The sequence below is a fragment of the Salmo salar genome, chromosome ssa07 (genome assembly GCF_905237065.1).
Source record: "Salmo salar chromosome ssa07, Ssal_v3.1, whole genome shotgun sequence".
Taxonomy (NCBI): Eukaryota; Metazoa; Chordata; class Actinopteri; order Salmoniformes; family Salmonidae; genus Salmo; species Salmo salar.
In genome coordinates, this window is record NC_059448.1 from 42,210,169 (window position 1) to 42,235,689 (window position 25,521).

At 44.3% G+C, this 25,521-nt stretch overlaps 2 protein-coding genes across 3 annotated transcripts in view; one reads left to right on the top strand and one right to left on the bottom strand.

Annotated features, from left to right (window-relative positions):
• The first annotated feature begins 4,488 nt into the window (after nt 1–4,488).
• LOC106609306 (lipase maturation factor 2) lies at nt 4,489–19,684 on the top strand. Its single transcript, XM_014207975.2, has 14 exons — nt 4,489–4,749; nt 7,675–7,940; nt 8,048–8,076; nt 9,835–10,028; nt 11,096–11,274; nt 11,703–11,841; nt 12,350–12,472; nt 14,414–14,519; nt 16,305–16,401; nt 16,660–16,842; nt 17,049–17,217; nt 17,659–17,770; nt 18,046–18,154; nt 18,448–19,684. Exons 1-14 carry the CDS (start codon nt 4,656–4,658, stop codon nt 18,769–18,771), a joined length of 2,124 nt encoding a protein of 707 aa, XP_014063450.2. The 5' UTR covers nt 4,489–4,655; the 3' UTR covers nt 18,772–19,684.
• A 1,158-nt stretch (nt 19,685–20,842) lies between these two features.
• Nucleotides 20,843–25,521, bottom strand: part of stab2 (stabilin 2) — a 37,481-nt gene continuing 32,802 nt past the window's right edge. The window contains exons 57-67 of one of the 2 annotated variants that reach the window (XM_014207974.2): nt 25,296–25,489; nt 25,007–25,148; nt 24,690–24,823; nt 24,424–24,589; nt 24,201–24,307; nt 23,983–24,102; nt 22,870–23,019; nt 22,457–22,570; nt 22,121–22,252; nt 21,644–21,757; nt 20,843–21,492 (exon numbers count right to left, since the gene is read on the bottom strand). In XM_014207974.2, the coding sequence (XP_014063449.1) occupies nt 21,433–21,492; nt 21,644–21,757; nt 22,121–22,252; nt 22,457–22,570; nt 22,870–23,019; nt 23,983–24,102; nt 24,201–24,307; nt 24,424–24,589; nt 24,690–24,823; nt 25,007–25,148; nt 25,296–25,489 (1,433 nt within the window). In that variant the 3' untranslated portion in view covers nt 20,843–21,432. The other variant, XM_045722003.1, reaches the window with a different exon arrangement.

Consider the following 25,521-nt stretch of genomic DNA (forward strand, 5'->3'; position numbering starts at 1 on the left):
CAAAACATTTTGAACACTTTCTCATTCCATGATAGACTGACCAGGTGAATCCAGGTGCAAGATATGATCCCTTAAGGCACTTAAATCCACCAATCAGTGTAGATAAATGGGAGGAGACAGGTTCACGTATGATTTTTGAAAGCCTTGGGATATGGATTGTGTGTGTGAGCCATTCAGAGGGTAAATGGGCAAGACAAAATATTTAAGTGCCTTTGAACAGGTTATGGTAGTAGGTGCTGGATGCACCAGTTTGTGTCAATTGCAACACTACTGAGTTTTTCACATGCAACAGTTTCCTGTGTGTATCAAGAATGGTCCACCACCCAAAGGACATCCAGCCAACTTAACACAACTGTGGGAAGCATTGGAGTCAACATGGGCCAGCATCCCTGTGGAACGCTTTCGCCACCTTGTAGCGTCCATGCACTACCAGTGCCACTGCTGATGTTTCATTCAAACAGGAGCTGCACAGCTTAAAATGTCAGGAGCCTTGGGTTGACCTGGAATTACCCGTCCTCCCTGTCTAGACAGCCAGCTACCACGACACAACCCATGGGGAATGTCAGATTTACCCGCTTTATTTGAATGAAGCTAACATTTTTGTAGGCAACAGTAACTAAAGACTGATACAAAGATCATTATTTTTGTGTAGGCTTTGTTTTTTTAATTGAAGTTTCATTCATAGTTATGTAGAGAACTCTAGTGCCCAAAAGCCTGTTTGGGAATTGGAAGTGCTGTTGAGGACTTTCCCCATTTTGAAGTAGTGGGACTGAGTGAGACTTGCTATGGGTTAAGGAAGAATCACATTCCATTCAGGTCATCAGGGAATCAGCCAATGAATTATACTCTGAAAACATTCCATAACTGCAAGTGGCAGCAAATTGGATTTTAGAAACACTTAAAATAAGGGCTGTGTTTCATGTAGGCTTACCCTGGCGTGACATTTTGATAACCGTGTAAATCTCTTTAGGACGAGGTGACTTTTCAGTGTTTCCAAAATTCCCTATGGGAAAAATGAATGGTGGAAAAACAATTGGAACCATTTCCCTCTTTGACCACTAGATTTTATGGGTATTATGACACCTCCACTGTGGAGCTCTCTATTGTGGCCAAAGCAAGTGAGAAACCACACCGGGCTGAGAAGCTGTCCACATTTGTTGAATTAGGATAGATAAACGATTATTTAATATAGCTAAGTTAATAGATTTCAACAAAGATAAACGAAACGGAGGGGAAATCCGGTGGAGGTGGTTGAGGAACACTGGGCTATGACTGGAGCAGAGATGGATGGAAAGGTAGGGAGGTTAGGAGTTGAGGAGGACGGGATGGAGTGTAGTGGTGGAGTGTAAAAAGGTGGATTCCAGCCAGGAATTATGTATTGGTTCATTTGCATTATTGTGTTAATCCTTCAATGGAACGCCAGAAGTTTGATAGCTAATGGACAAGAGTTCAAACTGTTTATTGAAGAGTTACCAGCTTAACCTGATGTGATATGTCTCCAGGAGACATGGCTAAAACCTACTCTAGATTTTGTATTACAAGGTTATGTTGCAGTCCATAGAGATAGGATGGCAGGTGGAGGGTGTTTTACCTTTATAAAGCAAGGGAACCCATATAGGTGTGTGGGAGAGGGAGTGGAACAGTAGTATGTAGTGGTATCGTTGTGGTTGGGAGGGGGGGAATATGGTAATAGTGAACTTTCACAACCTGTGTAAGAGATTGGAGTTGCTGGCCCTTGGGAATGTAGAAGGTCAAGATAGGAGATGGGTAATGTGGTGTGGGGATTTTAATGCTCATAGTATGCTCTGGGGAGGGTTACGGACTGATGTGAACTGACAAGTGGTGGAGGAAATACTGGATGAGAAAGGGCTTGTGAGTCTTAATGACGGCCGGGGAACCAGGATTGACTCAGTAACTGGAAATTAATCTGCTCTGGATCTTACTTTGATCTCAAGTTGAATGGCAGGCAGATGTCGTTGGGAGGCTTTGGAGGAATCTACAGTGGGTGGTGATCACTATCCTATCATGTGTACTGTAGGCTTGAGGGAGGAAGAATCAGTAGAAAATGGATATTTGGTAAAGCAGAGTGGGGTCAGTTTCAGGAGTTGAGTGAACTTGTCTCAGGTTGATCTTAATACAGGTATAGAAACAGTCAATGATGGATTAAGAGGTGCAATAGTAGGGGCTGTAAGGCAGGTGATTCCTATGGGTACAGGGGGGAGAAAGAGTAACGCAGTCCCCTGGTGGAGTGAAGAGTGTAGAGAAGCAGTGAAGGGTAGGAACAGCGCTTTCAGAATGTTGAAAAGGTCCCATAATTACCAGCACCTGATTCAGTATTAACAAGCACAAGCAGTAGTAAGGAGGATCATTAGGACAGCTAAGAGGGAGTATTGGTGCCGGTTCTGTGGAAACATAAGCAGGACCACTCGTGCGGGAGAGGTATGGGGGATGGTTAAGAGGATGAGTGGGGACAGAAGAGATTGGCATCTCCCTGTGCTGAAAAGTGGGGAGATTATGGAGAAGGCAGAGATGCTAACCCAGGCATTTGTGAATGATGCACAGCTCAAACAATCTGACAGAAGAGAGGCAGCGTGGGAAATAGAGGGTCAGAGGAGAACATTCGGGGGTCCTGGATCAGAGAGAGATGGTGGGGGATACATTGAATGGCCCTTTTACTTTGGCTGAGATGAAGAGAGCATTAGCTAAAGCTGGGGTAACATCTCCTGGGAAGGATGAGATGTGTTACATCATGATGGCTCATCTCAGTGACACTGCAATGGGGAAAGTATTGGGCCTTTACAAGAAGGTGTGGCAGGAACGGAAACTGCTGCCAGGAAGTTGGAAAGAGGCGGTAGTGGTGCCAATAAGTAAACCTGGGAAAGACCCTACTAGTCCTTCAAGCTATAGGCCGATAGCGTTGACATCTCACATATGTAAACTTATTGAAAGGATGATAACGGAAAGGCTGACTTACTTTCTGGAGAGTAGAGGACTAATGTCACCCTATCAAAGTGGGTTCAGGAAAGGCAAATAAGAAGGTGGTGGTAGCCGTTTTCTTTGATGTAGAGAAGGCTTATGATATGATGTTGAAGAAAGGCCTATATATCAAGCTGGATAATATGGAGGTCGGAGGAAGGGTTTTTAACTGGACGAAGGATTTTATTTTTGGGCGATCAATACAAGTGAGGGTGGGGAGCTCTATGTCAGAAAGCTATGAGGTGGATAACGGTACCCCCCAGGGAAGCATCATTAGTCCTTTGTTGTACAGCCGGAAGAGTTCAAGAAGCGATTTGTGAAGTAGAGCAGTGGTCCCTCAGGTTTTCAGTTGAGAAAACACAGACTGTGTTTTTTTCTAGAAAGAAGGTTGGGGAGGAAATATACTTGAAGCCGTATGGAAGGAATCTGGAGAGGGTGGGAGGGGTTTAGGTTCCTGGGGTCTGGTTTGACACTCGCATGACATGGGCGGAGCATATTATCAGAGTAGTTGTCAAAGGAAAACACCAGTCTCAACATCAACAGTGAAGAGGCAACTCTGGGATGCTGGCCTTCTAGGCAGAGTTCCTCTGTGTTCTTTTGCCCATCTTAATCTTTTCTTTTTATTGGCCAGTCTGAGATATGGCTTTTTCTTTGCAACTCTGCCTAGAAGGCCAGCATCCCTTTGAGTCGCCTCTTCATTGTTGACGTTGACACTGGTGTTTTGCGGTTGCTATTTAATGAAGCTGCCAGTTGAGGACTTGTGAGGCGTCTGTTTCTCAAACTAGACACTCTAATGTACTTGTCCTCTTGCTCAGTTGTGCACCTGGGCCTCCCACTCCTCTTTCTATATGCTCCGCCCATGTCATTCGAGTGTCAAACTAGACCCCAGAAACCTAAACCCCTCCCACCCTCTCCAGATTCCTTCCATACAGCTTCAAGTATATTTCCTCCCCAACCTTCTTTCTAGAAAAAAACACAGTCTGTGTTTTCTCAACTGAAAACCTGAAGCCCCACCTGAGGGACCACTGCTCTACTTCACTAATCGCTTCTTGAACTCTTCTGGCTGTACAAAAAAGGACTAATGACACTTCCCTGGCCGAGACAGAAGGGAGGAAAGTGGTCACAAGGCTGAGACTGGGACACACAAGGCTAAATAGTACATTGAAAGTGCTGGCGAAACATCCGACTTGGAGGTGTGATCATTGTCAGCAGGAGACAGAGACAGTGGAACATGTTCTATTTCAGTGCTAGAAATATGTGAGAGAAAGGCAGCGAATGTTATTAGATTTGAGGAGTAATGGGGTTGAAGAGCCAGAAAGAGCTGGGGAAATGTTCAGGGGATGTAGTATTTAATGATGTATTTCCTTTCCATAGGAAAACGAGATTATTGGGTAGGATTTAGAGACCATCGCTATCTCTGGTCCACACTCCAGTCCAGTTGGTGGCGGTAATGCAGTTTAAAGTTGGTTGCCAACCGCGATATAAATTCCACAGAAGAAGAAGAAGAAGAAGAAGAAGAAGAAGAAGACGAAGAACCACGCCTTCTGCACCATCCACTTAATTTTTTTTTTTTACCGTACTGGATGAGTTGCACAGCAGCCGTTATTTATTCGTGCTGTGTTGAAAGACGTAGAAAATCTTTTTATATTTATATTTAGCAGGAACGCCAAGCCGTAAACATGGGGGAAACCAGACTACCGCGTCATATGTTTTTATGGAGTATGGCAATTATTTACATGTTTGCTTTTGCATCTCTCTATGTTCAGATACCAGGTAAAACAACATTTCTCTATTTAACATCTATTTATTAATTGTAATCGAAGGAACCTTATTATTGGTTGACTGTTGGTGTTCAGCTCTGCGTTGTTGAGTCGGGTGGTTCCCACTTTTTCCAAATGTTTCGCTTGCTTCCTCAATGTCCAACTGTTGTGATTTGTGATGATGAACTGGTTAATGTAGTTGCTGAGGATGAAATGACTACTTTCTGAACTAGCCTGTGTTGTTGGACTGATCGGGCGACCTAATGACAACTTCCACGTACTAAGCTATTTCGCTAGGTTCATTGCCTTTGCTACAGTGTTACAACTCATGCACCATCACTATAGCCTAGGCCTAGAAAAGGAGATTGTCTTTTGAGTGTATATTCACTAGACTATTCAGTTTGATACTTTACGTACACAGATCTACATTGATGTGTTCGTATTTATTTATAAACATTAACTAGTTGTATAGGTGAATGACTTGTTATAGAATGGCCCTACGCGTAGTAAGGGGAACCAAACATTAATGTAGGGTGGTCTTAGCCTCGTACGAACCATCCTGATCTCGCGTGTTAACAAGTTCGTATGTAGGTTGGCAGCGATAGAAGTGATGTGGCCTTAAATGCTATGGCCACGTCCTGACTTCACTGGCCCGTTTAGATATTTGCTTGGGGCAAGTGGATGTTTTCTTTACACGGTCGTTGTCGGTGCCTTTTTTATGGCTGTGTCTGTCTGTTTGAGGGTTAGGATTTCCCCCAGAATGTGCACACTGAAGCTTTCTGCAAGCGCTGAGTGCGTTGGGAATAACCCGTCATCAGTCCAGTACTCGAGCTTGGCTCAGATCCCTAACAGTATACAATAGATCTGACTTGTAGTATCATTTTCACTTTTTCCCAGTCTAAATACGAACTTGTTGTCATGTTGATTTGCCATCACTGTCATTACACCACTTTACTTTATCATGCAGCCATTTTATTATGCAAATTGTATGTGAAATGTACCAAGGTAAAATTAGTTTTATAATGAATCTTGGGTTGCTATTCCGTTTTGTCTCAATAGCTATTGAACCAAACGTTCTATTATTATGAAAAGTATACATTCTGAATCGGGGGAGGATTGACAAAAATCCACTGCTTATTCTTATTAAGGACATTTTGATTTTCTTAATTTTCTTTTCTTTCTTTAAATATTCAATAGCTTTTACGCAAAGCACGCTACGACTATGAAAATGATTTATTCATAATCAGGGGAGGATGGATAAAAATGTATTTTTTTTCCTATAAACTTTTGGTTTTTACGTTTAGTCTTCAATATCTCTTTCTGTTAAATAGCAGGTTGTTGGGGTGGGAGGAGGGTGATTAATGGACGGCCCCATTCACTCAGGCTGCTACACGTAGTGGTTAGGTCCACCTGCTGATCAACTCAGCATTTAGAACCTGTGTGTGTGTGTTTGTTAATGACATTTATCCCTTGGAATCCTTCACAGCTCGCCATCTATTCGGTGCGGTATTGTCGTCAGCTGTTCCTGTGTGGAACATTCCGTGGATTTCACCACTGTTGTAAAGAAAGGTGCAAACGCTACACCTTGTATTCCAAAACGCCTGGATTTCAGACTAGACGCCGCCAAATTCTAATCATCACATACTCCCGCTGATGTTGGTTTCAGGCGTTTTGGAATACAAGGTCTGTTTGTTCTTTTCTTTACACAAACAAACATGGATTTTTGTCCATTCTCCCCCGATTTAAGCAATAAGGCCCGAGAAGGTGTGGTATATGGCCAGTATACCACGGCTAAGAGCTGTTCTTAAGCACGACGCAATGCAGAGTGCCTTGACACAGCCATTTGCGGTGGTATATTGACCATATACCACAAACCCCCGAGGTGCCTTATTGCTATTATAAACTGGTTACCAATGTAATTAGAATAGTAAAAAGAATGACATACCAGTCGTATACGATCCGATATACCATGGCTTTTTAGCCAATCAGCATTTGGGGCTCAAACCGCCGAGATTATAATATAGAATTGATCATTTTCATAGTCATGGAACGCTTTGTGTAAGAGCTATTGAAGACTGAAATCTTATTAGAAAATATTCAAGTGTGGATTTTTCTCCATCCACCCCTGGTTTAGATCGTGTTATCTTCATAGTCATGGCATGCTTGGCTCAATAGCTATTGATGAGAGAACCACATATCCAAAACACATTTTACCAAGTGCATAATATGTGTATGTCCATTACTTGCAATCCACTCCATAGTCACTTTACAGACTGGCAGCAGGTGGCCTAACTGAAATAACACATCTCATTTGACCAGTGCTGGCAAGATGAGATGCATTGAACATGACTGAGTCATCATTGCACAATTTAGTGTTCTGTGTTTTACTTTATTTCTCTGCTTCTAATCCCAAATGTGAGCATACTTTCAGTTGGTCCACTCTGTGTGCCAGGTATGTTGTAGTGCCACTTCTGGTCTCTCAGCTTCACCTGTCGTCTCAAGTGTACACTAAATGCACTACATTCCAATTAACTGTACTAAGACTAGCTGTATGCTTTGTTTTTTTATTAAAAAGTTACACCATGCATAATGCTACATTCCAATCAGTTGATCACAATATTGGCTCAACCCGTAAGCAATGTTATGGTAATGTAATAATTCATTAATATGCTGGAATACCTTTTAATGAGATGTTCGAACTTCTAAACTCCACCTTTCTTTCACATGTTCCATTTGACTGAATAAGCAGACAGCACAGATAAAACAACTGTCTTGTTTTCACATACATGACCATTGACCTATTTAGCAGGGTACCATAAACCCACTTACTTTAACTATGTGAACATGACCTCTATTCACTAACCCCATTCTCAATAAACACAACCTCCCTCCCTCTCTGTTTTGTTTATCCATCCCTGCTCTTTGTCTCTGTGGCCAGGTCTCTATGGCAATGAGGGGGTCCTGCCTGTGCGCCTGGTGGAGCCCCGTGTGGACGGCTCCAGGCCAGTATTGGAGCAGATACATGCCCACCCCTCCCTGCTGTGGCTGGGGCCCCGGCTGGGTCTGGACCTGGACGCCCAGCAGGCAATGGAGCTGCTCTGCCTGGCGGGGGCGCTCTTAGCCCTGGGAGCAGCCCTGCTGGAGCCCCTCCGAGACAGCCTGGTGTTCTTCTGCCTCTGGGTCCTCTACCTCTCCCTCTGTCAGGTCGGTGGGTGGGGATGGTTGTCTGTCTGTCTGCCATTGGTTTGGTTAGATACTGTACTGTAAATAAATGGTACAGTAAATTAATCAACATCTTTTACTCTTGACAGGTGGGTCAAGACTTTCTGCGTTTTCAGTGGTAAGTGATCTGTTCTGAATTCTCATATGGGCCGAATTGATAGGCTGCAAAGCTCAGACTTTGAAACGGACAGTGTTTTGTTTACTGAAGTGTTATTGCTGAACACAATGTCTACTGGGTCTTTGTGACGTCATATTGTTATCAGCCATGGGTTTTACTGCAAGAGCATCAGTGTCAGACAAGAAACTGCTATTGGAACCATTTGCCAGTCAAATTCACTATCCACTCTTCATAATTCTGTGTTGATTACATATTACAAGCTACCGTACAGTGCACCCGTTGTCTCTTGTGACTAGAACGCTTGTTGAGACTTTGTCCGTCTTAGACATCATGCATATTTTAGAAAGGTAAGCAGACTTTGCATTGAAGGACATCTATCACACATGTAATATGGTTTTGGAGTTATTGACTTTTAGATAAGCTTGGAGATGTGCTAGAATTGCAACACATTTACTGATATCTGGTTGTAGCAAAGCAAGATGGCGTAAGGCCAGGGCCGGGCTGCCCATTAGGCATGATCAGGCAGCTGCCTAGGGCAGTAGATTGACAAGGGCTAAACTGATCAAGGCATAACTTAAACAACACATTAAACCTCACATAATTCTGCCCAAAAACAATGACAATATCTTTCAACCAGTGGCATATGGGATTTTTAGGTGAGCTCTGATGCCACCTTGTGATAAGCAGCGCCCACTTTGTCAAAGGCAGGGGTGGAAAAATATTTTGCTGGTCCATTCCCAGCATGCCTCTCCAGGGTGCTGTTGGAGAGATGCATCCACCAACGTTCTGTCTATGAAAAAAATCATCTAACAAGAAAAATCACGTAGCAGGTCTAGCCTATGGTAGAAAGAATATGTATGAAAATGTAATGAGGCAGACACATTTTACATCATGCACGTTTCGTCCAATCAAATAGCTTAACGGAAATGGTGCCCAGTCAAATAAAAAAATGCGCTGACATGTTAGCGAACACCGTATCCTAAAAAAATGTATTTGTCACAGGAATCAGGACAAACAAAGACCTAAAAAGTACGTATTTTTCCCACCTCTGATAAAGACGTATTTTAGATGTCTTTTCAACGTCATTTTGCTTACAGGGACTATTCTAGTTCTGCGGGGGTAAAGGGTGGGCGGCATTTGTTTTTGTCTCGCCTCGGGCATCAGAACGGCCAGGACTGGGCCTGTGTAAGGCATTGGTTTCCACAGCAATTGCATGGAGTGGTAAATGGATAATAAACAGTGGCCTGGTTGTGTTTTTATAAGTAGTAGTAATGACAATGGGTGTGTCTGAACTGTTTCTAGTTAGCTGGCTATCCCCTAACGCACACCATTTGGTTCTGCATGAAGAGAGTGCCAACCTACAACCAGTTTTAAGATGCACAGCTACCAGTATGTTTTGCCATCTCAGTGCCTCTGGCTCTAATTGGCATTGCTTCTACTAGGCTAACTGATTTCCTGAAAGGCAGTGGTGTCATTGGATTTGAAGCTCGCTGAATATTTACTGTATGCCACTGTTTTGAGCAGGAATTTCATGTAACCTTCTAGTGCAGGAATTTCAAGTGAAATGTAATCTATTGATTGTATTTACTGATTTAATGTTTCAACTTTGTAATTTCTTTGAGACCTGAGATTTTGGGTTGTTGGAGGGATTTCAGTGCCCTATACATTTATAGTTATGATGTGAGGAGGAGTTGGGATTTTTTTTTTCAAAGAGGGCGGTATTTGACTATTAATGTCTCATTTGATTCCCTCCCGTAGGGACAGTCTGCTGTTGGAGGCAGGCTTCCTGACCGTGCTTGTCGCGCCGCTCAACCTCCTGCGGTGGCGCTCGGCATTCCGTCAGCATGACGCTGTGACCTTCTGGCTGGTGCGCTGGCTCCTGTTCCGCCTCACCTTTGGCTCCGGTGTCGCCAAGCTGGCCAGCCACTGCCCCAGCTGGTGGGGGCTCACTGGTGAGACAGGGGAACCTGTCCCCTTGTTTAATCTACACACAATGCCCCATAATGACAAAACTGTACTGTTTAATGTATACTGAACAAAAATATAAACGCAACAATTTCAATGATTTTTACGGAGTTAGTTTATATGAGGAAATCAGTCGATTTAAGGTCTCACACAATCCTGCAGGTGAAGAAGCCGGATGTGGAGGTCCTGGGCTGGCGTGGTTACACGTGGTCTGCGGTTCTGAGGCCGGATGGAGTACTGACAAATTCTCTAAAATGACATTATGGCTTATGGTAGAGAAATTAACATTAAATTCTCTGGCAACGGCTCTGGTGGACATTTTTTTTGTGGTCGTTTCTTGTCCCCAGCACAAGGTGCACCTGTGTAATCATACTGTTTAATCAGCTTCTTGATGTGCCACCTGTCAGGTGGATGGATTATCTTGGCAAAGGAGAAATGCTCACTAACAGGGATGTAAACACATTTGTGCACAAAATTTGGTAGAAAAGCATTTTGTGCCTATGGGATCTTTTTATTTCAGCTCAAGAAACATGGGACCCACTTTACATCGCGTTTATATTTTTGTTTAGTATATCTTCGGGACTGCAACTAAACGGGAGTCTGTTGGGACATTGGGCTGAAATTGAGACTCCTGATCCCAATGTCAGGCCAGTGTCCCAACAACTTCTGGACCGCAACTAATTGGGAGTCTTATGTTCAATGGTACGAGTAATGTAATGTGAAGACTGGTTGAGTAATGAATACATTACTCATGCTGGTAGATTTATTAATAATGACAATGAGGAAGGAATGCATGTGCTTGGCTATGATTGTAAAGTGTGCATCATGTAAGGGGTATGTACCTCACCCAGCGGCAGAATTCTCATTAACTTCCATGATGATGATGCCTGGAGCCTCACTACACATCAGTCGCAGTTCAGGAAAAGTATCAGAGATTTAAAAACGTGATCTCAAAAAAGGTGTGAGGTGCAGTGTTATGGCTCAATCTTTACTCATCCGTGTCTCGTATCCTCCCTCCCCTCTGTCACCCCATCAAACCCTTCCCTCTTCCCAGCAGTGAACCACATGTTTGAGGCCCAGGGCATCCCCCTGCCCTGGTCCTGGTTCATCCAGCAGCTGCCAGACTGGTACCTGAAGCTGGGGACTGTCGGTCTGTTGGTGACAGAGATCGCTGTGCCCCCCCTCTACTTTGCCCCCATCCGCAGCCTCCGATTGGCAGCCTTCTACATTCAGGTGTGTGGTTACACCAGCAGCTGCTAAACATGAGCATGTCAAATGTCTAAGAAAGCATTGAACACACTGATATATAGGCTTCCAGTTTGTTTTCAAAGTTTCCACCTTCCGCCTAAATCGCTATCATGAGTTGAGGTCTGGCTGAGAGGAGAGGTTCAGAACGACACCTACCTACAGTATAATGTATCTAGTCTGTTATCATCCAGGGAATCGCCAGACTCCGATGCTGCTATAAGGCTCTAGACTGTGTGTGTGTGTGTGTGTCATTTGTGTGACATTTGTATGCTTGATGGTGAATGAATGACACCTAACTATACACATGTCTAAGGGGATTTTGAATGTTACAGGATTGTTACCCCACACATGTCATTTGCATGAGGCCTTTATCTAACTACACCTACCTACTTCTCTCTGTAACTGATAACCAGGCAGTGTACCAGGTGAAGTTAATGTTCTTGGGGAACAATGGCTTCCTCCCCCTCCTCTCCCTGGCTCTGACTTTCTCCCTGTTGGACGACGACCATATCAGCTACTGGCTGGGCCACGGCAAGAAGAAGAGCGCCAAGAGTATGACCTCACTTCTCTTCTTATGCAACCTTCAACTCTCACATCTCACTATGTAACACCAGAGTAGACGTTCAGGCCAGCTTTCTCCCTAATACAGCATGATCCACACCCAGTATGGTGTTTAAGCTGGTGGAAGGTACTATAAAACACAAAGGCTGTTACAGTAATGATCAGCTTCCTTTTCCTATTCTGCCTCTCCAGTTGGCCAACATTGACATTCCGATGGGTGTCCTTGAGTCTTGATGGCAGGGAGAGGAAAAAGGGGTGGTTCATTGTTTTATTCTCGGGCAGAGTGGTCTGATCTGGCAGGATGTCAGGTGTTATCCTGTTTAAGTACTTCTGTGATGTATTTTTGTTTAACTACAGTTAACATTCCTAATGTCCTAATGGGTAACCCCTTAGCGTAACTTACAAAATACATTTTTAGTAGCTGGACAAAAACAAATGATGGGCTCTGTTTGTGATACTAAGAGTACCTAATCTAATGATTTTTTGGGGGGGTTTGCAGCCTGGCCCCAAACCATAATGTCATTGGTGTTGCTGGCTGTATTTGCTGTCATCATCTATGGAACTAAAGTGCTCTTCACACTGGAGATTGACTGGGAGGCCAAGACTATTACCTCTAAAACCGGTAGGTTAACAGTGCATTCGGTATTCAGACCCCTTGACTTTTTCCACATTTTGTTACGTTACAGCCTTATTCTAAAATTGATTGAGCAACTTTTAAAATTTTTATCGACACACAATAATGACAAAGCAAAAACAGGTTTTAAGATTTTTTTTGTCATGGTTTGAAAGTTCTTTAGTGGCCTTTTGGCAAACTCCAAGCGGGCTGTCATGTGTCTTTTACTGAGGAGTGGTTTCCGTCTGGCCACACCATAAAGGCCTGGTTGGAGTGCTGCGGACATGGTTGTCCTTCTGGAAGGTTCTCCCTTCTCCACAGATGAACTATGGAGCTCTGTCAGATTGACCATCTGGTTCTTGGTCTCATCCCTGACCAAGGCCTTTCTCCCCCGATTGCTCAGTTTGGCCGGGCGGCCAGCTCTAGGAAGAGTCTTGGGGGTTCCAAAGTTCTTCCATTTAAGAATGATAGAGGCCACCGTGTTCTTGGGGACCTTCAATGGTGGACCTTTTGCTCTGATATGCACTGTCAACTGTGGGACCTTATATAGACAGGTGTGTGTACCTTTCCAGATCATTTGAATTTACCACAGGTGGACTCCAATAAAGTTGTAGAAACATCTCAAGGATGATCAATGGAAACAGGATGCACCTGAGCTCAATTTCGAGTCTCATAGCAAAGGGTCTGAATACTTACCTAAATAAGGTATTTCTGTTTTTTACCTTTAATACGTCTGCAAAAAAATTCTAAACATGTTTTGCTTTGTCGTTATGGGGTATTGTGTGTAGATTGCTGAGGAGTTTTTATTTAACCTCTCTTGGGTAGGGGGCAGTATTTTCACATCCGGATGAAAAGCGTGCCCAAAGTAAACTGCCTGTTACTCAGGCCCAGAAGCTAGGAAGCTATTTTCAATGGCTGTCACTTTTATGATAAGGCAAAGTCCTCCCAGATTGCAGTTCCTAGGGCTTCCACTAGATGTCAACAGTCTTTAGAAAGAGTTTCAGGCTGGTTTTTGGAAAAATGAGCCAGAATTTGTAGTTTTTCTAGGTGGCCCCCATTTTGGCTGTAGTGTTTCTAAGCGCGTGAATGAGAGCGCGTTCTTTGGTATTTTTCTCCGGTAAAGACAATAATGATTCTCCGTTTATTTACGTATTAGGGTACCTAAGGTTTGATTTTAAAACGTTGTTTGACTTGTTTGGAAAAGTTTATTAGTAACGTTTGGGATTCATTTTGGATGCATTTTGATGGAGGGAAACTGGGTGGATTATTGACTAAAGCGCGCCAGCTAAACTGAGTATTTATGGATATAAAGAAGGATATTATCAAACAAAAGGACCATTTGTGATGTAACTGGATGTAACTTTTGGAGTGCCAACAGAAGAAGAGCTAAGGTGTTTTTTATATCGCTATTTCTGACTTTCGTGTCACACCTGCCTGGTTGAAATATGTTTTTCATGGTTTTGTATGTGAGGCGCTGTCCTCAGATAATCGCGTGGTGTGCTTTCGCCGTAAAGCCTTTTTGAAATCTGACACAGCGGCTGGATTAACAAGAATTTATTCTTTATTTTCATGTATTACACTTGTGATTTTATGAAAGTTAAATATTGATAATTCTGTAGTTTGAATTTAGCGCTCTGCAATTTCACCGGATGTTGGCCAGGTGGGATGCTACCGTCCCACCTGCCCATAAGAAGTTAATTTATTTAATCCATTTTAGAATAAGGCTGCAATGTAACAAAATAAGGAAAAAGTCAAGGGGTCTGAAGACTTTCCGAAGGCACTGTAATACTGTATACCTAGTGACTCGGTAGGTTAACATCTATATATTACTGTATACCTAGTGACTCGGTAGTGTTGCTTTATTTTATTTCCTGTAGGATGTCAATCATTGACAGTACATTATGTTAATGGTTAAGTGATTTTGTTTCATGCATTTGTCCTGTTTTGTAGCCTTCACCCAGCAGCAGTTTGGCAATTGGTTGAAGCTTGTGACAGGACCCACTATCTGGGTAGGAGTTCTCTCTCTCACCTGGGAGGTGGTGGCAGCCATGCTGGGGTGAGTAGAACTATATCATAGTAAAAACAGTATCTGTAATACAGTTTGTGATTCAAAGATGGTAATTCTTAGGGCCAGGAGTTTTTCAATAGCGAAATACAGTTGAAGTCGGAAGTTTACATACACTTAAGTTGGAGTCATTAAAACTCGTTTTTCAACCACTCCACACATTTCTTGTTAACAAACTATAGTTTTGGCAAGTCGGTTAGGACATCTAGTTTGTGTATGACACAAGTAATTTTACCAACAATTGTTTACAGACAGATTATTTCACTTATAATTCACTGTATCACAATTCCAGTGGGTCAGAAGTTTACATACACTAAGTTGACTGTGCCTTTTTAAACAGCTTGGAAAATTCCAGAAAATTATGTCATGGCTTTAGAAGCTTCTGATAGGCTAATTGACATAATTTGAGTCAATTGGAGGTGTACCTGTGGATGTATTTCAAGGCCTACCTTCAAACTCAGTGCCTCTTTGCTTGACATCATGGGAAAATCAAAACAAATCAGCCAACTGAGTCAATTTCCAAACTCCTGAAGGTACCATGTTCATCTGTACAAACAATAGTACGCAAGTATAAACACCATGGGACCACGTAGCTGTCATACCGCTCAGGAAGGAGACGCGTTCTGTCTCCTAGAGATGAACGTTCTTTGGTGCGATAAGTGCAAATCAATCCCAGAACAACAGCAAAGGAGTTGTGAAGGTGCTGGAGGAAATGGGTACAAAAGTATCTATATCCACAGTAAAACGAGTCCTATATCGACATAACCTGAAAGTCCGCTCAGCAAGGAAGAAGCCACTGCTGCAAAACTGCCATAAAAAAGCCAGACTACGGTTTGCAACTGCACATGGGAACAAAGATTGTACTTTTTGGAGAAATGTCCTCTGGTCTGATGAAACAAAAATGGAACTGTTTGGCCATAATGACCATCGTTATGTTTGGAGGAGAAAGGGGGAGGCTTGCAAGCCGGAGAACACCATCCCAACCGTGACGCGCGGGGGTGGCAGCATCATGTTGTGGGGGTGCTTTGCTGCAGGAGGGAATGGTGCACTTCACAAAATAGATGGCATCATGAGGCAGGAAATGATGTGGATATATTGAAGCAACATCTCAAGACATCAGTCAGGAAGTTAAAGCTTGGTCGCAAATGGACAATGACCCCAAGCATACTTCCAAAGTTGTGGCAAAATGGCTTAAGGACAACAAAGTCAAGGTATTGGAGTGGCCATCACAAAGCCCTGACCTCAATCCCATAGAACATTTGTGGGCAGAACTGAAAAAGCATGTGCGAGCAAGGAGGCCTACAAACCTGACTCAGTTACACCAGCTCTGTCTGGAGGAATGGGCCGAAATCCACCCCTTATTGTGGAAGGCTACCCAAAACATTTGACCCAAGTTAAACAATTTAAAGGCAATGCTACCAAATACTAATTGAGTGTATGTAAACGTCTGACACACTGGGAATGTGATGAAAGAAATCAAAGCTGAAATAAATCATTCTCTCTACTATTATTCTGACATTTCACATTCTTAAAATAAAGTGGTGATCCTAACTGACCTAAGACAGGACATTTTTACTGGGATTAAATGTCAGGAATTGTGAAAAACTGAGTTTAAATGTATTTGGCTAAGGTGTATGTAAACTCCCGACTTCAACTGTAGATCTAGTTCCACTGCATTTGCTGACCCCAGAACAGTGGTCTGCCCCGGTGCAGCGTGTGTCATCCTTGTTTTGTGTTAATCTCCACTGATCTCAGATCTGTGTTTACTCTCCCCAGGTGTGTATGTGTTAGAGGCTGTCTCTGGAAGCTCTGGGGTCTTGTCCAATGGGCTGTCATTGCCTCTGCTGCAGTCGCCGTGTTTGCTATCAGTGTGGTGAGTCACACCTCTCAATCACACAGGGAGCCTTTTTAATTGGTTGTTAACTTAAATATTTTTCTTTCATACTTGCATTCATCTATTGAGTAAAACCCATCTAATTACTTTAAGTCAGTGTTTTGTGTAATGGTGAATAATTTTAATGAAGACAGCGTAAATCTACCTAATTGGTCTGTTGGAGTTACTATTGGTCTAGTAGTTAGCACTGTTTATAAGATTCTCTCTGATTGGTCATGGTGTTGTCCTCGTCCCCAGGTGCCCTACTCGTCCATGGAGCAGGTGTACAGCAGTAAGATTCTCCCGGAGGTGAGACAGGCCTACAGCCTAGTGGAGCGCTATAGACTGGTCAGTGCCTACAGCCTGGACAGCAGGATGACTGGGGTGGACGGGAGGTCAGAGGTCGTCCTAGAGGGCAGCATGGACAAGAATACCTGGACGGTAAGAGAGCAGGGACCAAAAATAATAGTTTTGGCTGAAAAGTTTTCGGTTTAGTTTTTTCTCAGATTTCACAATATTAGACATGGAATGTCCTCAATCACATTATCTTCCTCAACTACTTGACTTTTATAAAGTAAAACAATCTTATATAGTTCTGCAAAAGATGTATCGTGTTTCAATGCACCTTTCCCAATTGGCCATCCTAGGAGATAGAGTTCATGTATAAGCCGGGAAATGTGGGCATGGCCCCTCCAGTGGTGGCCCCCCACCAGCCACGGTTAGACTGGCAGATGAGCCAGGCAGCCCAGGGACTGGCCGAACAGAGCCCCTGGTTCACAAGCCTAGTGCACTGCCTACTGCAGGGCAATAAGGATGGTATGTACTGCACTCTGGGATAATGACTTCTATTTTTCAATTAAAGTATAGAGCACAGACGTCTTTGTTTTAATATGAGGAAAGCGCAGGTTGCATCTGGCGGACTACTTTTATTTTGACTCTTGATGGATGTTTTTAGCCCTGTGGTCTTTTCTAGGATCAGTCTATATAATCTTATTGATTATGATCTTAAAGGAAAAACTGATCCTAGATCAGCACTCCTACTCTGAGACGCTTTATGAATACGGGCCCAGAAATTCAGTGGTATGCGCCTGACATGTAAAACGGCTAGTCAGTGTGAGGTGGGCATGATTTACTCACGCGTCGTAGATCATTAACCTTCCAACAAAGGAGAAATATCAGCAACACTCAGATGACCACTTACCAACATGCTGCACTACATTGCTCACACATGACTCTGTATCTCTCCCTGTCTCCCAGTGGTGAGACTGATCCAGACAGACTCAGCCCAATACCCATTCAGCCAGGCCCCCCCTGTCTACCTCCGAGCCAGTCTCTACAAGTACTGGTTCACCCAGACCGCACAGGACGGGTGAGCAGCCTACAACATCCACTACAGCAGTGGGTGTGCTGGGGAGAGAGTGCTAATGGTTAACCCATGAATTCCTTAGATTATTCATTCATAAAATCAGTTACGATATACAAGTGAACTTAAATATTCACTATATTAAGTAATGTTATTCATAGAATGCCCACAAAATGTACAGCATGCTAATCGTCAGAATTCGATAAAGCCACTCGATTCAACCAGACACAAATAAAATGTTCCTATGGTAACGGGTGGTGTATTGGTTGTGTCCCTGTCAGGTCTGGTCCTAAAGAGTGGTGGAGGAGAGGCTATTCAGAGGAGTTCTATCCTGCAGTGCAGCTGGGTGGCCTTACTCTGGAGGGCATGCTCAGCCAGCACGGACTCAAGGTAGCTAAGCCTTTTTGCTCAACTGGGTTACGTTGTAACTTTGTATTGTGCTAATAATATCAGTACTGTGGCTTATGATGATTGCCCCTCAACTCCAGATGTGGTGCTGTATTGGCTATATGGAATTCACGCTCCCCTTTGCTTTTTTGTGTGTGTGTGTGGTGCATACTATTGTGTGCTGTATGGCCAGGTGTACCAAATCTGATTTCTCAGACATGCATACCAACAACACTCACACTCTTACGTGTCTTTGTTGTGTATGTACATGTGCTTACATATTAACTTGTGTGCAGGAGAAGTTCCCGATCCAGCCCAGTCCTGACTCTCCTCTGGCCCAGGCTCTAAGGCAGGTACGGGACCACGTTCAGACTCTACCCGGCCACCTGGTGCTCTGGTCCCTCCTGGCCACTGTCGCCACCATCTGGCTCTTCAAAACCCTGCTCTCTGGGGTCCTGGGGGGCCGAAAGGCTAAACCCACTCCGGCCGAACCCAAGGCCAAGAAGGCTAAGGACCAGCCAGCAGCGAAAAATGCCTCGGCCTCCAGTCTCAAAGCAGAGAGGGAGAACTCTGAGGAGAGTAGACGGGATGCTGACAAGAGCCCTAAGAAGAGGAAGTGATGTGGGACTGCTGCCATGGGACTTCCTGTTACGTTGTTGTTGTTGCCCCTTGTCTCGGGATGGAGGTTGGAGAGAAGGGGTGTTACCTACATGTAAATCTCAGGTGTTTCTACAGTAACTACCAATCCGACCAGCTCTTTCTACAGTAACTACCAATCCGACCAGCTCTTTCTACAGTAACTACCAATCCGACCAGCTCTTTCTACAGTAACTACCAATCCGACCAGCTCTTTGACTCAGAGACCATCACTGTGACCTTGTATTCAGTCAGTTCTCATCTGTCTCTCTCACACACACACACACACACACACACACACACACACACACACACACACACACCCATATATTGTACATACACAAGCAAAAACGTCTATTTTCTCTGTGCCTCCTTCCGTCACCGTATTCTCAGGTCCGCCTATGGATGAGTCTTCAGACATGCCTACGGGTGAGTCCCTCACATTACAGTACAGTGGTGCTTTGTTATGAGCTACTTCTGGGATTTGCCATCTGTTCTTCAGGGAACACTTTATCTGAATTCTGGGAATGCATTCATACATTTTAACGGTTGTTGTCCAACAGTTTTAATCTTGTGCTATATCTTTAATATGATATTCAGGCTGGGTGCAGTTATTGTACCTCAGTGAACCCTTCCATGGACCGCTGAGATCAGTTTGACTGTATCAGACAGACTTTTTTTTTTAAATGTCAAGTTGTCAACAGTGGTTCCATGTAATGATATCAATACCTGGGTCCTCTATCCCGACCACGAGAAACTGAAGAGCGACATCGTCAAGAATACTGTATTCTGAAAGCTTTGTCCTGCGAAATCTGTGGATTGCTGTTCTAACTTCAAAACCCTTTGTCGCATTCTTTTTAACAGCTTAAATGCATAACTGCTCCTGAGAAATCTTTATATTCCACATCTGTGTACATTTCTTGAGACGTGTAGTATTACTTAAGCTTAGTGTATTAGGTTTAAAGCACTGCTGCAAAATGACTGGGCTATAAGGAGAAATTCCAAGCCCTAGGGCGCTATTCAGTCTATCGCTGAAGTGGTACAGATCGTACGGTTTTTAAAATGTAAAGCTACTTTTTACTGGTCAGTGTTTTTAATTTTTGGCTGTATGTTGAAACTGAACAAACTACAGATGGAAAAAGACTGAAACGTACAGTGCTCGTCAGAAACTAGACTTTCTATCTCGTGAAATCTAGTTGAAAAGGTGTGCTTGTCAATACCAGGTAAACTAACAGGTCTGCATGTTATGTTAAAGGTCAACGACAACAAAAAAGGGACGGAGTCTGTGGCTTGGAGCTTCAATCCCCGTTTTTACATTTGTGGGTTCAATTATTTTAGTGATTCGACCTGGGCTGACAGTTCCTATAGGAACAGACACCGTTTTCCGAGACCAATGACCAATATGTGGTGCTCTTTGTTTCTGCATGTATTCATGACAAATGTACAGAGAAGTGTTCAGTGTGAAAGAGCCAGTGGCTCTCTGGTAAGGATCTCACCAATTTAAGTATGGGGTTGTAGGATCAGCTCCTGAGTGTGGCTGTGTTGAGCCTCTGTACTGGTTGGAAGGCTGGTAGATGTCATGGGGGTGACTCCCTGCGGTCCCCTCCTATGAAGAGTAGTAGCAGTTATGGAGAATCTCCTGGGGAAAAGGTGGGCACTTGGTTTTTAAATATATTCTCATTTAAAAACCAAGTGCCCGCTTACGGGAGTTTCTCCATAACCACTGCTCTTTGCTGTCTGTATCGCAGAGGGAACCCCAAGAATTTGCCCCTTCTGCTTATGTTATCACACCCTTTAGCCAATGCCACCTTTTGTGGCAACCACTCCAAGTGGCCTTGACTCACTGACCTGCAGAGTCCTCAGTAGGCAAGCATGCCCCAGAGTTCAAACCTATAAACCCATGCTTATGGGGCGAGATCCTAACGCCAGAGTCCTTCAAGCTTATGCTTTGCTTCCATCATTTCACATTGAGAGTTCGGTTGATATGTATATTTGGCTGTGGTTAAACGTATTCTTGAGTGTGTTGTATGGCTGAATGGAAAGATTTGCTCAAGCTTTGCTTCAAAATGTTTTATCAACAAAGACGGTTGCATCCGGTTATCGCCGTTTCATACTATGAAAGATTTGAAATTGTCAAAAAGGGTTTACCCACAGACTTAAAATACTACTATTGTATATGAATTAACCAACAAAAAAAGAATCGGTACAAGGTTTCTTTCACAATTGTGCCACAGGAAGACTGCTAACATTACTAGACAAGGCACTGAGAATGAGTCCATAGTGAGGTTGTTTTGTGGGAGACTGAGCCCTGTTTGTCCTTCCTAGGGCACTGTCCAACTCTCTCTGAGGAGGATAGTCTTCGGGCTCCACTCAAGCTGTGTCGTGGAAGTTTGGCGCTATTTAAATTGAACGGCAATGTTCCCGCATTCACAGAGAATGCGTTCGTGGTAAATGCTTCATGTCGGCGCAATCGGAAATGACATTTCTATAGTGCTGAACTTCTGTGATACAGAATGAATTGTGCTCTTAATAGTCCCACAGTGCTGCCCTCCACTGGTCAACATGTGTACAACATGTAGCAGCACTCCTCACAGCTTTATCAGAGGGGGAGTGATGACTGTGACGTGTGTGTGTCTCTCTCTCTCTCAGCAGTCCTGGAGCAGGTCATACGGGCCACCCTCTACCACCTGGTGTTTGTCCTCCTCCTGTTAAAACACATTCATATGTCATCTGGAGTTATGGTATCACCCCTTGAGCAAAGGTGCTACTTCACTGCGTTTAGTTCAATGGCATTCATGCACATATTTTCTCTACAGGGGTTGATATACAAATTTAAAATAGGGTGGGGTCACTTACTGGAAGCTCAGATGGAACTGGTTCACTTGGGGCAGGGGCAGAGTCATAAATGGGGTTAACTATGCTGGGGTTGCAGATGGCAGGGTTGCAGTCTGGAGGTGTCTCGTCCTCTTCCTGCAAAAAAGGGCAAAGGTCAATTATCAAGTTTGAGGTTCCCCATGTTTTATTGTACATTTAGCTTCTGAACAAACAGAATATCAATAAACCGCTGATTGCCTTGAATGAGACAAAAAGTCATTCTTGCACAACATTCAGGGGCGGCAGGTAGCCTAGTGGTTAGAGCGTTAGACTAGTAACCGAAAGGTTGCAAGATCGAATCCCCGAGCTGACAAGGTAAAATCTGTCGTTCTGCCCCTGAACACGGCAGTTAACCCACTGTTCCTAGGCCGTCATTGAAAATAAGAATTTGTTCTTAACTGACTTGCCTAGTTAAATAAATGTGAAAAAATTCAGACATCATTCAACCAACACACTCACCTTAAAGTAGTGGAACTGGAATGGTTTAGTCTTGTGGGTGTAGAAGTGGTAGCCTACGAACCCGGCCCCAGCCATCAGCATGACCAGCAGCACAACTCCAATCCCCATCCCTGCCTTGTGACCCGCGTGGAGCTGGGGGACCAGTCGCAGATAGGGTCAGAGGTCAGACACAGGAGTCCACCAATACCTGACCTTACCAACTGATTTAGGATCAGTTCTCACAATTTGAATCAGTCCTAATCTTAACTATAAATCTGATCGAGGACCAATAGTTTAGCAACATCTCGTCGGAGATCAAGGTGAGAAACTAAACAGAAAATGATGTAATAATCTCACCACTGTCCAAGGAGGTGGGGCTTTGAGGGGTCCCTGCAGCACATGGATGATCCCATTGGATGCCAGGATGTCGGAGTCGATGATGAAGCGGTCGTTGATAAAACGGGAGGAACTCTACAGAGAGAGATCAGGATGGGACAAGTTTGAGCTCACAGACTACAATCATGAAGTCAAACTTTATTTTCAGTGGTTAACTGTTCTATAAAATACATATGTGGTCTATGAGGCTTGTTCAGCAGCGAATTTTCTCAAACATCTTAGTCCACTCTAGGAGACCTGGTAAACCAGCATATAATACATTCATATAACGGGGACTGAAAAACAACAGAACCTGAGTGTGGTACAGTGAGTGAATGAACAAAGTACAGTAAGTACAGGGTTGACGTGTACAGTACTGTAGCTCCATGTCTCACCAGGGCCTTTGGGTTGAGGAAGTCAACGATACCCAGGACAATGAGGCTTTGGCCCAGCCGGGTGCGGATACGGCTGCCGTTGGTCAGGTCTTTCAGGGCCAAGGCCCGGCCCTCCGAGAGATGGTACTCCATGTCCCTGTGGGTCAGTGTCTGGCCAATACAACACAGGAGAGTGAGTATGAGTGGGTGTACACATTTATACATATACGTGTTCATACAAGTCAGAGTAAGGGCTCTTCAATCTGGATCGCTGAAGCGGTACAGATTGCGCGATAGACATTTAAAGGTCATTTACGATTTGGCCGACATATGCAGCGTTTACCGTTAATGCCGTCTCCGCTAACGTGGGAAACCATGTGTTTGATGTATTTGACAGCATTCCATTTATTCACCTCCAGCCATTACCCCGAGCCGGTCCTCCCCAATGAAGGTGCCACCAACCTCTGTGGTTATATTTTTAAGAAAAAAACTAAATATGCTTCTCTGCAAAAATCTGGGTAAAAGATTGAAAGGAATGTGAGTCTTATTTAGTAATTGCTTGCTTTTCTAAAGTCTACCAACTTAGGCATGCCAACTAAAATAATTAGACAAGCTAGCTACTCGGATTTTCTGGATATTGGCGGGAACTGGAACACGTTGTCGTACACGGCGATGCAGAGCATCCCAAACATGCTCAATGGGTGACATGACTGGTGAGTATGCAGGCCATGTAAGAACTGGGACATTTTCAGCTTCCAGGAATTGTGTATAGATTCTTGCGACATGGGGCCGTGCAATATCATGCTGAGGTGAGGTGATGGCGTTGGATGAATGGCACGACAATGGGCCTCAGGATCACATCACGGTCCAGGTGACTGGTGTCAGACGATCCCGCAAGTGAAGAGGCCGGATATGGAGTTCCTGGGCTTGCGTGGTTATGTGTTCTGCGGTTGTGCGGCCGGTTGGACATCCTGCCAAATATTTAAACAGGACAAATCTGACATCTCTATGGGCATGATGCCTCTGGTGGTAATGTACAGGGCTGTGTGTGAGTATCTGTGTGAGACAGTGCATACATATGTCCGGGTGTGCATCATAATGCATGTCAGTGTGTCTGACAGGGTGTTCTTGTACCTGGTTCTGGTACAGTCCGGTATTATCAGGTACAAACAGAGTGGACTGGATGGTCAGGTTACTGAGGCGCTTCATAAACTGTTTTCCTGACACGGACATCTGGGAGTAGTTCAGGATTTGCTGCAGGTAAAAACGACACCGGATCAGTTAACAAACCATTGTGAGTGAACATACAATAAATCAAAACCTGAATATAATGACACCATTTAGATACTCACAGAGAGGAAGTTGGAGAAGGTGGGCTTCTCAGTGAGGACCTGCAGGAGGTTTCCAGTGCAGGAGTATCCGTCTCCTATATAACCTGCTTTACATTCACATTTCACCTCTGGAGGGGGACACACACACGTTATGTAACACCTTAGAAAACACATTTTTCACACTGTCTCTCTCTCTCTTTCCCTCCCCTCTCAATGATTCCCTCATCTCCTTTTCCCCTCTTACCCTTGACCCTGTAGCAGAAGGTGTCCCAGGTCTCACTGAGGTTGTTGCGTAAGCCGTAGTCTACGATGCCCACGTGACCAAAGCCACACTTGGGGTTGGAGTAGGTGGTGGGGTAGGCCACTCTGGCCTGGTCCAGCCAGCTAGCCGCACACAGGTTGAGCCCAGCCTGGAGACGGGGTCATCAGAGGGGTAGCATAGTAGGTGTATGTGTGGGTAAATGTGTTTGTGTATCTTTTTCTGGTGTGTGTTAATGTGTGTGTGCTCACCTGCTGTGCGTAGGAGAGCTGTGTGTACGTGGCGATGGTCCCCCCCTCTGCTGTGCAGGCCTCCTGGGCCGATGTATAGTTCAGCTTGTACTGTCCCTTATTGGACCGGAAGTGGAACACACCGACTGTGCTGTCTGATGGGAGGGGGGCGCCAAAGATAGAAGATGTAAACATCACAGCATATCACACTCCACATGTGTGTGTTTGGGTCTTGGAAAAGAGCAATACTGTATATATATCCTATGTATTCTTATGCAGACTTTAAATGAAACTCCTATAGAAGGAGTGTACAGTATGTGTGTGTGTGCATGGCGTACCCTCGTAGTGAAGGTCAGTACACTGGGCGTCAGAGTGGCACTGCCCGTTCTCTTGGAGACAACGGTTCACAAGAAGCTCCTTCACCTCACACGTCACACCGTCCCCGATGTACTTATCCTTACACACACACTTCTTCTTTCCCTATAGACACGCACACACACACACGCAAAGATTAATTCATATTTAAAGCAGACAAATAGCTGACATGCTAGGACTATTGGCGGTAAGCTAATAAGTTACCATAGCAACCCCTGTAGTACCCATGGCACCCCGTGGCTGACCCCTTACCGGCCCAGTCATGGTGCAGGTGGCGTGCTCGTGGCAACCCCCATTGTCATCGACGGAGCAAGGGTCTATAGGCCGACAGATGAAGCCGTCTCCAGAGTGTCCCTGAGGGCAGGCACAGCTCACCTTCTCCCCCTTTTGACTGCACTTAGCTCCCTGGGCACAGCCACCGTTCCAGGACATACACAGGTCGGCCACTAGAGGGCGATGGAGAGGAGGAGGAAGGAGC